Source organism: Pieris rapae, chromosome 15 (genome assembly GCF_905147795.1).
Source record: "Pieris rapae chromosome 15, ilPieRapa1.1, whole genome shotgun sequence".
NCBI classification, from domain to species: Eukaryota; Metazoa; Arthropoda; class Insecta; order Lepidoptera; family Pieridae; genus Pieris; species Pieris rapae.
Genome location: NC_059523.1, coordinates 1,956,584 through 1,970,260, shown reverse-complemented (window position 1 = coordinate 1,970,260; position 13,677 = coordinate 1,956,584). Strand labels below are relative to the sequence as shown.

At 35.4% G+C, this 13,677-nt stretch overlaps 1 protein-coding gene across 2 annotated transcripts in view; it reads left to right on the top strand.

Moving 5' to 3' along the window:
* LOC110999541 (lysosome membrane protein 2) overlaps positions 1–13,677 on the top strand; it is a 29,378-nt gene that overhangs the window by 13,699 nt on the left and 2,002 nt on the right. For both annotated transcript variants that reach the window (XM_045631457.1, XM_045631458.1), the window contains exons 3-10: positions 188–298; positions 1,029–1,173; positions 1,652–1,793; positions 9,467–9,667; positions 10,712–10,831; positions 11,418–11,541; positions 11,899–12,039; positions 13,056–13,174. In XM_045631457.1, coding sequence (XP_045487413.1) covers positions 188–298; positions 1,029–1,173; positions 1,652–1,793; positions 9,467–9,667; positions 10,712–10,831; positions 11,418–11,541; positions 11,899–12,039; positions 13,056–13,174 — 1,103 coding nt within the window. The remainder of the gene's footprint in view (positions 1–187; positions 299–1,028; positions 1,174–1,651; positions 1,794–9,466; positions 9,668–10,711; positions 10,832–11,417; positions 11,542–11,898; positions 12,040–13,055; positions 13,175–13,677) is intronic.

The window sequence follows — 13,677 nt, the reverse complement described above, 5'->3', positions numbered from 1 at the left end:
GAACGAATCGCATTATTTAAAGAACAACCATACCAGGCATCGGGTCCCAGTTCCTTCAGGAAACCACTCTATCACGAGGAACAACATGGCCAGCCCAAATTATCATCGCATATTACCTATCTATCGTAGTTAACATTAAATTTAATATTATAAGCCCATAGCAATATTATAGTCACGTTTTTTTCAGGTACCACATCACAAACAGTTTGGGGAGTGATTCTGATATCTTTATCAATATGTGGATTCATTTATACACCTCAAGACTTAATGCTGCGGGAAAAACTAAATATGAGACCTGGTAAGTATTGAATTTTTAAGGGATCCATCGAATAAATAATGATAATAAGCCTTTATTTTTCCACATCCTATTTACATAAAGTAAATAAAATAGATATGAATACAATTTTAACTGACATGCGGCCCCTGTCCGGGAGAAGGCCTCCTAAATATAAAAATGCTAGAATATACAACTTGAACATAGCTATCGATTTCCATGCCACCTAGACTTAACTTTACGATGTCGAATTTAGGTGTTGGTGTGCGCGCGCATCGTAAAAATTCACTCACGTCATTTTTCTCTATCGCGCAAGAAGAAAACTTAACAAACATTAAAAAACGCTTCTAGTTGCATAGTTTGCAAAGCTGCATTTGCCGTGCGGTTCATTTGATGGTTACTGTCCTGAATGAAAAATGATAACTGACATAGAGAAATAACAATTATATTCAATAGTTCACGATATAAACTTAAATATTAAGGCAAGAGTTTACCATTAATTCTTTATTTTTCAAGATAGTAGTACAATTATCTAATTGAGCGATCTCGCTCAATAACGATAATAATCCGCACAATCAGCCATAGGCAAAGAAAAGTCATTAATTTTTACAATGTCATATAATAAGAACAGTAATGTCATAGTTGATTGAAATTCAAGTCTTGTTTTATTAAAATGTTTCTACGTAAAAATATGCATGTTTCCAAATTATGTTCAGTACAACATTTTTCTACAAATATACGCCAATTTTTTCAGGCCTGCCACCATTTGACTGGTGGTCAGACCCACCTGATCAGGTGAGGATGAGAATGTACGTCTTCAACGTGACCAACCATGATAGATTTCTCTCTGGCGCTGATGACAAAATTAATGTGGAGGAAATTGGACCAATTGTATATTTGTAAGTATAAAATAAAAAAAGTTAATTATACTCATGGTACTTCACTGGTACTGTAAAAAATCTGTTTGATTCTATTGCAATGATATAGAAGTCTAAAAGGGTTTAAACAACTAAAAATACATTCAATTTAAAAAAAAACTTTAATAGCTCTATACAGTTCAAGGGAATCAAACAACAATAAAGTACTGATTTCGGAATCCGTATTTTGATGAACAAATTGCCAGCAGCGGACTTGCGATTCCTCTGGCATTGAGAGTGTCAATGGGCAGCGGTATCACTTAACATCAGCAAGCCTCTATAAAAAACTAATAATAAATGGGCCTTGAAAATACCTTTTAGTTGTATACGGAAATGCGATGATTGCTCATATGCATTACTGTGTGTTAGAAGACTAAACAAATGAAAAAAGCCGACTTTAGTATTTATTTATTTACGATTTACAATTTAAGAAAAGACATATTGAAAATATTTGTTTCAGAGAAAAATTACTGCATTATAATATAACTTTCAATGAAAACGGAACTATGACATACACAGCCAAGCGGTTTCTTATATATCTACCGGAGGAGAATACTATTAACCTCAACTCTACAATAATTGTTCCAAATTTGGCCGTACTGGTAAGTAAACAAGAAAAATATGTCATTCGTAAATTATTTAGAAATAACATTTATAACGTGTTTTTGACTGTTAAATAAGTTATATATAGGGCTTATACAAATGTTTATCGTTTTATTTTGGATTATCTTTATATCTATATAATAATTATATAGTACGTGTGTAGGTATAAAAAAAAAAAAATCCTGGATGGATTCACAAATCAGCCCGGCAGGTGGCGCTGCAGTCGGTCTGCTAGTTTATTATAAATAACAAAACATATCATTACGTCTGGAAATACAATTATGTAAATAATATAATTTCAGCTTTCTTTATCGGATATAAATGCATAAAAATAATACATCACTACATAGTATAAAACAAAGTCGCTTTCTCTGTCCCTATGTCCCTTTGTATGCTTAAATCTTTAAAACTACGCAACGGATTTTTGATGCGGTTTTTTTAATAGATAGAGTGATTCAAGAGAAAGGTTTATATGTATAACATCCTTTAAATAGTGGAGAAGTTCTGTTATTTTTGAGGTTTCTAATGTGATGTCGTAAATAATTAAATTTTTTCCGCTTACATTACAAATGCAGGCTGAACCCTACGAGTTTTATCAAAATAATGTACTAAGTATTGTACACAGTTTTTCTGTAGTGTATTAAAGTATCAGCATTGTACCCGTGCGTTGCCGGGGCGGGTCGCTAGTTTATTATATGCGTGTGTCGTTGATGATACATGTTTTTTGACTAAATACTAAATAACTACTAAATAAGACATTTTAATGTCCAATATTCATTCAGCATAACCTACTCTGACAGTTAAAAATTGGTTAAATAAAGACATACTTAAGTTGTTGAAATTACTAACATCCCGACAAATTGCGAAAATTGTGTTTTTTTACGATTTAATCGCTTAGATGATAAGATTATATTGTAACTACTCTAGAAGTGTAAAATGTTTATGGCCTTTCACCTTGACATCAAATATTAGAAATCTTATGCATACGGTTCTGTTTAATTAGAAATGGAAAGTAGAGAAAAACGTTTAAAGTTTGTTGTGGTAAATTAGTGGTCCCAAAAATAGAATTTATAAATTTTGTCTATGGGCAGGTCCATGGTATTTCTTACTAAATACTAAAACCTTATTATAACAACTAAAAACACATGGGTTTTTGTAATAACATTGGTATACAATAATAGTGAGTGAGTGAATGAGACTGAAGACTGAGAGATCTGCAATATAATGACAATTGGGTAGACCATTTATTGAGGTTAGTTATATAATGTCACACGAGCACGGCTGCATTAACGCGGTTAAACCGGCCAGTACGTAAAAAAATAAGCAACATATAAGTTTAAAAAATAAACGAACCACAATTCAATCTACAAACATTTTGCAGGTGCATCGACTTACAAAAAAAAACAACGAAAACAATAAATTTTTTATGCCGGTTCACTGACATATAAATACAGTAAGTGCCAAAAATAGATCACAATCAGAAATGGTTTTAGCTACATATAAAGTTTTTCATATCTTTATTACGAAAAATCATTTGATTACGTCTAATAAAATATACTGTGTAATAGTGTTGTTTAAAATATTAAGCGAAACTTTCTTATAGTACTTAATTCGTAATTAACAAATTCATTTTACCACCAATCTATATATGCGTAATTAACAAAATCATTTTACCATATCTATATAGACTTTAGGTATTCTATTATTGTATTATATTGTTACGAAGACGGGTCAACTGCAATGTTTTTAGATTTTTCTACTACTTAGAGAACTTTTCAGCAGGCTGAAATATGATTTATGACCGTTTCAGGAGAGGGTCAATCACATATTAGAAAATCGAAATTTACATAATGTTGCCGTAGTTTTCAGGAGGCTGAAACATTTTTTCAGTCGGTTTCAGAACACGTATAGACGAATGGTACACTTTTCAGCAGACCCGTTTTCAGGCGTTTTCAGGCCTGGTTATAGCCCGTCGATGAAGGAATATTCTAGAACGAATTTTCTAGGTGTGGGACAAGCACTGTTTGATACGCGAAAGAGAGAAAAGATAAGAACCTTCTCGAAGCTAGACAGAGAACTCTAGAACGTCGTACGACAAGCACGTAGCAGTGTGCGAAAGAGATAGCAAGTACGCGCGTTCTAGAATTCTACTCAGTAGCGCTCCCGCCTAGAAAGTTCTCGTAAACATCGGAAACATCGTTCGAGATTCTTCCCAGGGATATATAAGCGAGCCAAAACGCGACCACTCAGTTCAGTTTTGAATGCGATTCGAAGCGATAAACACCGAAGAGAAAAAGTGCGAATAAGTGCGAACCAGTGATAAAGTACTGAGTGTTTTAAGTGATTAGTGACAGTGTTTCATTGTGTGTGTTATTAGTGCTTTTCTGTGCGTAATTTCCAGATATTAGTGTTAACGAATTCCTCGTAGATTTTATTGAAATAAACCCTTGAAGAAATCGACGGCAGTTTCTATCCGATCCCCTAGCTCGTAACATTTTGGTGTCAGAATTGGGGATAGAAAAATGCCAATTACTCCAAGGGAGAATCAAGAGGAGTTCGTGACAGTGTCTGCAGCAGATGCGGAGATGCAGACAAAGAAAACGGAGACTCTAATATCAAAGTTTGAAAACCTGGACAGTAGGTTTTCCGAACAGGAGAAACGCTTGCTTGAGTTAGAAAAGGAGGTTCAGTGCCTTAAGATGTCTGGATTTGTGGAATCATCTGGAACGCTGGAAGCACCTACTTTTAATGGTTCTTCTTCTTGGGACGCCTACAAGGTACAGTTTGAGGCTTTATGCAAGATAAACGGTTGGAAAGATAATCAGGCTATGGCTGCCCTTATGTTGGGATTGCGAGGTGAAGCCTTGGGCGTGTTGGAAGTTATGACAGGAGATGTGACGCTAACGCGACTGCTGGATGCCCTGGAGTTACGTTATGGAGACTCACATTTAGAGCCAGTCTACAGGGCTCAATTACGGGAGAGAATGCAGCGACCAAGTGAGAGCTTGCAAGAATGGGGTCTGGAAATAGAGAAGCTGGTAAGGAAAGCTTACGCATCCTTACCAGATGTAGCAGACAAGATATTAGTGCAAACCTTCATAGATGGAATAAGAGATCGTGAAGTCAGGCTGAGAGTGAACCTTGGTCACCACAAGAACCTAAAGGACGCTCTAGCCCATGCGTTGGAGGTAGAGGCGATTCAGAAAGATCCTCGACCTTACCGCATTAGGGCTGTCACGGAAAGAGCTACTGGTCAACGTGGGCCAACCTGTTACATCTGTGGGGAAGTAGGGCACATGAGGTTTTCGTGCCCTAAGAAAGACTTCCGAGGTGATGTAAAGGCTAGACGTGGAAATACCTTAGTCATCGACGGGGAAGTCAATGGAACTAAGTGTGATGTGACACTTGATACTGGAGCTTCACGAACAGTAATCAGACACCAACTTCTGAAGACATTTTCTAGTAGCCCTTCTAGAGGAATTGCACATCTTGTTACAGCTACGGGTCAACGCATAGCCGATCGGGGAGAAGGTATCGCGACCTTCAAGATTGGTGAACGTTTTTACAGACACAAGGTTGTTCTTGCCGACATAGTAGATGACTGTATAATCGGGTTAGACTTTATGAAGTTTTACAAATGTAAAATAGATCTGGAAAAAGGGGTCTTCAAGTGTGGAGAACAGGAAGTCTCCTTAAAAGGCAACTCTTCAACTTGTGGTTATGACGTCTGTAGAGTAATCGATGTGGACGGACAGGCCAGTAAGCAACAAGAGTGGAACGCAGTTCGAACATTTCCGGATAACTATGAGGAAGCCTTGTCAATACACCTATCAAAGGCAGAGGAACAATTAAAGAAATTTTCTGATATGTTATCGATCCATGAAAGAGAGCTAATAAGGAGTTCAGATGATGCGTCTCAAAGGCCAAATGAAAAAGTCACCAAACAGGACGGAAGGGATGGTCACGTGAGGATGCTTAGAACAGATACCATTCGTTCAGATTTCGGTGGTAGATTGATGCAGATAGCACAGCAAGAGGATTGTGACATTAAACCAATTCTGGACTGGATGAAATCTTCAGCTGTCAAGCCACAATGGAGTGAAGTTGCATCTACAAGTAACACTACTAAGAGTTACTGGGCTGAATGGGACAGTTTAGTTCTACATCATGGAGTGTTATGTCGCAAGTTGAAAAATGCTCAAGGCGATCATTTACAGTTAGTGGTGCCAAGATCCAAGGTTCGCGACATACTAGAAATGTGTCATATTGAATTGTCTAGTGGACATTTAGGAGTAAAAGAAACTCTTAGGAAGATTAAAGAAATATTTTACTGGATTAATTATCGTGAAGATGTAGAAGACTGGATCAAGAAATGTAAAGCTTGTGCAGGCGATAAGGATTCGCAGATTCGGTCGCGATGAAAAAGGATAATGATGAAAGGAAGTGATGATGCTCGGGACGAGCATGTCTAAGGAGAGGGTAGTGTTACGAAGACGGGTCAACTGCAATGTTTTTAGATTTTTCTACTACTTAGAGAACTTTTCAGCAGGCTGAAATATGATTTATGACCGTTTCAGGAGAGGGTCAATCACATATTAGAAAATCGAAATTTACATAATGTTGCCGTAGTTTTCAGGAGGCTGAAACATTTTTTCAGTCGGTTTCAGAACACGTATAGACGAATGGTACACTTTTCAGCAGACCCGTTTTCAGGCGTTTTCAGGCCTGGTTATAGCCCGTCGATGAAGGAATATTCTAGAACGAATTTTCTAGGTGTGGGACAAGCACTGTTTGATACGCGAAAGAGAGAAAAGATAAGAACCTTCTCGAAGCTAGACAGAGAACTCTAGAACGTCGTACGACAAGCACGTAGCAGTGTGCGAAAGAGATAGCAAGTACGCGCGTTCTAGAATTCTACTCAGTAGCGCTCCCGCCTAGAAAGTTCTCGTAAACATCGGAAACATCGTTCGAGATTCTTCCCAGGGATATATAAGCGAGCCAAAACGCGACCACTCAGTTCAGTTTTGAATGCGATTCGAAGCGATAAACACCGAAGAGAAAAAGTGCGAATAAGTGCGAACCAGTGATAAAGTACTGAGTGTTTTAAGTGATTAGTGACAGTGTTTCATTGTGTGTGTTATTAGTGCTTTTCTGTGCGTAATTTCCAGATATTAGTGTTAACGAATTCCTCGTAGATTTTATTGAAATAAACCCTTGAAGAAATCGACGGCAGTTTCTATCCGATCCCCTAGCTCGTAACAATATCTTATATTGCGAATTTTACACATTTAACAATGCCAAAGATAAAATAACGATCACGCATTGAAGAATTGACGAAAGGGATTCACGTCAAGCCAGAACATATAACGATAGGATTTAATCTATATTTTTAAAATTATAGAAACGTATAAAATATGGTTTCTCGTTTAAGAGCATATTTTTATCACATATATATAAAATACAATTTGTGTTAGCTGCATATATATTGCATAATGGATTTGGCCTTTTGCCTTGAAGCTGTCAAAATTAAAATATATTTGACAGCTTTATAATACTAACGGGTATGTCTACAATTACTCTCGGTAGCGGGCGCGATTTATTGAAACACAATTTGTTAGAAATAACTTAATAAAATTTCAAAACATAAATAACACTTACCTTTACGGCTGATGGCTTTAAATTACTGAAATATTTAACATCAGGTGAGCCTCCTGCCCGTTTGCCCCCTGTTCTATAAAAAAAAAACATCGATTTTAGGGTTTAAGACGGTTCCTCGTGATATTTAAGTTAACGTCAATCCAGATAAGTCTTTGTTTTTAATTTATATTATTTTTATTTTTTACTTAAGATGTCATGTCGTGGTGTAATGGTTGCAGCTCCTTACAAACGTTGTGTAAAACAATAAAAACTTGGCAATTAAAAAAGTTGCGGAGAGTTCATTGCCAGTTCTTTTCTTCCGTTCTACTCCCTTGATTTGAAAACTGGCTGTTAATGTTAAATTAGAAGCAATTAATGAATATTTCTATTTTTACGTACATAAGTGTAGATTGTACCCATATGAATAGATGAATTTTGACTTTCGACTTTACGGTAAAAACTGATTAATTCAAAATAACATTGAATTCGCAAGAAATGTTGTCCGGTATTTGTTATGAAAGGTTTAGGTTTTTTTCTATTTAAGTACTGTTAAGTTGTTATGGTAAGCAGTACATAAATAAACAAATCTTAATCTGTAACAGCGTTGTGAATGACGTGTGTTCACCCCACTGAGTTTGCTTGCCACAGCTTTTCCGTTGCTTTAGAATATTTAAAAGATAGCTTTTATTTATGTAGGTTTTCTAAAACAATATAAACTTAACACACGTCAAACCTACAACTAATTTAAGGACAAATTTTACAACAATTAGACCAACGGAAGTGCAATTTTTAATGACTGTAATTCAATATCAATTACATATATTAAGCAATTCAACGTCCAATCTTGATAAAATCAAAGTGACGGAGTGATAATCTTTTCATGCGATTGTTTTAAAAAACAATTCATAAAATACTGCCATTATGCTACAGTTTAGATACATAGGTCACGGTAAATAATATAGAGAAAAGAAAAAAAGATATCATAACAAGATGTATTTCAATAAATAAATATCAGTGGTGCTACAACCTTTTTAGGTATTGGCCTCAGATTTCTGAATCTGTTTCATGATCATTTATTAATGTAATGGGCAAGTAGGTGATCAGCCTCCAGCGCCTGACACACGTCGTCGACTTTTTGGGTCTAAGACATGTCATGTCGGTTTCCTCACAATGTTTTCCTTCACCGTTCGAGCAAATGTTAAATGCGCACATAGAAAGAAAGTCTATTGGTACACAGCCGGGGATTGAACCTACGACTGTATGAGAGTCACACGCTGAAGCGACTAGGCCAACACTGCTCCACAAGATATATTTACAGCAATAAAAATTCAGCAAACGGATTCCAAGTATCTTTAAGTAATACAGGTTATGCCAAATTATTTTTTTTAATTTCTGAACTTTACTCCGGAACACCGGTATATTATACTACAATTTTTAAAATCTGTGTTGCTGTAGTATTGTACATATGAATCATGCATTTACCACTGAGCGTGTTCAGAGGAGTAGTTTGGAACTGCAGCTGAGTTTCATCATCGGACGTTGAGGCAGAATACGTAATTCCACTTGTATCCATATGTAGCGTACTTTAAGTAAAGAGCGTACCAATTCCAAAAGATGCCGACTTTATCTCCATCTAGAAATGAGTGTCCCTGGGCGGTATCACTTATCGATTTTCTTCATCGCGCCAAAAGAAGTATAACTTCAGTAATGAAATAATTTTTTGAATATAACGGTTGTAATCAAGATTATTTTAATTTTTTCGTTTATAGTCCAAAGTTTTCTATTACATTTAATTTACAACAATCTTCCAACTAACCATAAATTTGTTTTTCATGCTCTTAATGAGGTTTAACTTCTAAATAGTTTTAGTTATTGTTTTTTATTTTATATATTGTGGTTGCAAGTTCTGATATTGATGTGTATGTCTGTAAGATTTGTGATGTCATATTTTATTGTATAATTTTACAAAACAAATGAACGTGTATGTAAAATTGTTTTAGAAATTATAACAAATAAATTGAATATCGGTTTTTAGGGAATAGCATCCCGAATCCACAACGATAACTTTTTGATACGAGGTGCCTTCTCGCTGATGGTCAGAACACACTCAGCTGAGTTATTTGCGAAGAAAACTATATATCAATTTATGTGGGACAATCAGGAATCAGTGTTGGAAACCACAAAGTTTCTAGCACACCACATGGTGCCAACTACCAATATGGGCGTACTATTTAGTGTAAGTTATATTAAACACCCTTTGTGTTGAAGGCAGATTCTTAGGATTCCCTGCTTTGTACACACGTGTCCATACTAGGACAGTTGCAGGTAAGAAATCATCTTTCGAAACTTTATTACCAACGCATCCGGAGATAATTTGGACATCTAACACGCAGAGATCCAGAAGTTTAAAAAGACCTATCGTGACTGGCTAGAGATCTAACAGGGCAAGAGGTTTCGAGCGCGGTCTTGCTGGACCAAAGTTAAGCCTTCTAAAGTTATTATCATCCCCAGGCCTCTGCGCCTGCTTGATAAAGACAGGGGAAAGTGGAGGGAGTTTTGCAGTGCCACTAATAAAACCTTTCGAATCGAAGAGTCCGGCTGATAAAGAAGATAAATATCGCTTTTTGTTATATTTATTTATTTATTTATTTTATACTCCTACAGCTAACACAAATTACATATAATAGCTAACAAATACACCGAGAACATAGCCACAGATGGAATACATGATACATTATATAACAAAAAGATTTACATAAGGAAACAAAGTATTTAATACAATTAACTAACTGATTAAATTTAATTATATTTATTTTAAAATGCACCTTGTGACGGATTTAAAGTATATTTATTTATTTTTTAATACTTCGTTACATTACAATATAAAAATTGAATATAGTTAAATGAAAAGGAGAGCAACTGGCTACGCTTTCGAGCAATTTCTCCAGGCAACCACTGTGAGTGAAGGAAAATAATGTATTAAATTACATAGGGTAGGCGAGAAGTGCAAAAATACATGTAGTTATTAAGAAGAAACTAAAAAGGAACAAAAAAAATTTTCAGCAAGAGTATGCTGAAATCTTTTATTAAAATGACTTTAAATTTAAAATACCAGTCCAAATTTTATGGAGGAAAGTAAGGCGCTAACGCGCGTAGAAGACTAGTTCTAAAACACTAATTTCTGTTTTTGACACCATTTACGAGTAGGCTGTAGTATTACCTCCTTATAATATGGTCAATAGACTAATATATATATATTATATATTGGTCTGCCTTTCAGATATATACGGACTTTACAGACGATGTGACTGTGAGGATTGGACCTCAATGGGGAAATCACAATTTCTTCAAGATAGATCGGTACGGGCAAAAATCACAGTTAAAGGGATATGATTTAAATGTATGTCAAAGTATACTATTGATTTTATGTAATAAGAGACCCAATATAATTTTGTACTTTATTTACTGAGCTAATTTAAGTATTAGTAGACGAAAATAAATTCACCAGAAATCAAACATAGGATGCCATTTAGGATCCTTCAAGAAAAGAGCTTACCAATTCTTAAAATGCAACAAGTTCGCGAGCCCTCTGGCATTGCCAGTGTTAACATCAGGTGAGCCGCCCGTTCGCCCAATGTTGTATGAAAAAGCCTAGTGAAAAAAGAAAGAAAAGGAACCTTTAACTTTATTTGATTTGATCTATTATACGATACTACTAAATCAAACAAACATATTATACAAACGTAATCACTTTAATCAAAGATGGAAAGAGAAAGAAAAACAACAAATTTTTCAGGCAGTTTATTTATTTATATAGCGTGTTAAAAATTAAGTTATGGTTATACATATCAGATGAGCCCACTGCCTGTTTGCCCCATGTTCTATAAAAAAAAACTTGATGTTAAATAAGGAGTATGTACGCCAATATTAGTTTCTTCGCGAAATTGATATTATTACTGTTAAATAAATTGTGTATTCTTTTTAAGACCTGTCCAGAAACCTTGATCGGGTCCACCGAGGGAGTGATGTATCATCAACGTTTATCAAAAGATGATGTTCTTTTGTACTTGAGGAAGTCTGTATGCCGAGCTATGCCTTTGAGTTTTGATCGTAAGTTAGTTTAAATTTTCTCCATTTACCTATACCGGATTATTGTTATATAAAACAAACATTTTTTTATTACATTAAAGTAATCTCGTATGCTTATTATAAAAACAAATTAATCATCAATATAAATTTTTAATAATTATATTCTTAATAATTTAAGAATAAGCATGTAATATTATTTTGGTTCAAATCCGAGTCAGGTTTTGTGCTAATTGACTGTGTATAATAATGATATATATTATAATACCAATAATTATAATTACATACAAGTATATACGTATCTTTAACGTACAACGGACCTATTGAGCGTCTAAGTGCGGAAACAGAGTCCACATACATACATAATACGTATCTTTATAGAGGAAGTGACCATAGACAACGTGCCCGTGTACAGATACAATCTGTCAGAGCATGCGTTTGATAGAATAAATGGCACAGACTGTTACGATTCCAAACCCTCATTACCGAATGGAATCAGTGATACTTCGAAATGCTACGATGGTAAGTTACTTATACGATATTTCTGATTTTTATTGTATTTCTAAGAGATATTTGATATTTAGTTTTATTTTGGCTGGTAAATGTATAATTAAAGATGTAATTAGATAAGATCAATTGGTAAAAAAATTAAAAAACTCAGAATAATAGCTCGTGAACACTCAAACAATTAGTAACAGCGATTGCGGTGCCTAGAGATCTAATTTAACACTAAAAAAGGTTCTGAATTTCCCTATAATTTCAATATCAGCTTTCTAAATTAGTCGTTAACCCATCAGGCATTAAGTTTTGTAATCACTATATAATATTTATTTATACATCTATTGAATTTAACATTAGTTGCAATCTTATGAGCGTAGACACAACTAAGCGATTCTTAAGGCAATTTCTGCCACGCACCACCACGATGTGGAACCAGCTGCCCACTGAAGTATTTCCGAACCATTTTGGCTTAGGGTCCTTCAAGAGAAGAGTGTAACTATACTTAAAAGACCGGCAGCGCGCTTGTTAGCCTTCTGGCGGTGCGAGTGTCCATGAGCGGCGGTGTCACTTAACATCAGGTGAGCCTCCTGCTCGTCTGCCTCTCGTAACATAAAAAAAACTTAGTCTTGGCTTCAGATGTTTTTATCTGATTCTTGATAATTTTTTGTTAATATGCGATCCGCCTTCTCTTCTTGGATTTGGCTAGGCAAGTAATAAAACGTCACCGATCCAAGTCATTCACATTCAGCTATGCAGCTGTTTGATCAACTGGCTAAACATCTTTCAGGTCATTGGTTAAACGGCGCCGTTCAGTTAAAAGGCTAGGCTGTTAATTGAACGGCTAATTAAGATGGCTGCGAGACAGATAACACTCTTGCAGCCTCGGCCCGCTAATATTTGTGACGAGGCGCCACGTGAGATCCTGCTTAGAGCTCGATCAAGCCACTAGGTCATAGCTGTCCATGCAGCATGCATTGCATGTCCTTCTGAGCTCGTAAATAAATATATACGTTTTATTAAATACTCGTGTATTACAGGTTTGCCAATGGTAGCATCATATCCACATTTCTACACGGGACATCCACGGAAGGACACCTATGTAACTGGCCTTACCCCGGACAAGGAAAGGCATAATTCTTATGTACTTGTTGAACCGGTAAGTAAATAAAGCATGAAAATTAACCGACAAAGCAGTCAGAATTTGTGATAGATAAAATTCAACAAAAAATGAACTACGGGAAATAAAAATAAATTTTGTCTCGAAGGTATAAGTATACTATCTTCTATTTACGAAGAAGAAATTGTTGTTTCGGGTTGGTAAGCACAGAAGGCTGAGCATCAGCAGACAAACGTCTAAAAAAATAGCCTGCGATATCGGACTTTTTATAATATAAAGATTATGTGATTCACATATCAGTATCGCCTTTAAAATCCTGGTAACACACAACCCAGGGATCCAGAGAAGAGTTCTTGTAGTAATGTTACTAAGATGGGTTGAATGAAATGTTTCTTGATTTTTCTACAATTTATAATTAATGTTTTCAGATTGTTTCAAGACAGACTTAGTCAATTATTAGAAAATTTAAATTAAGTTCCCTCGATTTCAGAAGGCTTATTTACTACAGGTTTTAATCTTAGTAGAATCTAAAAAGATGTAAT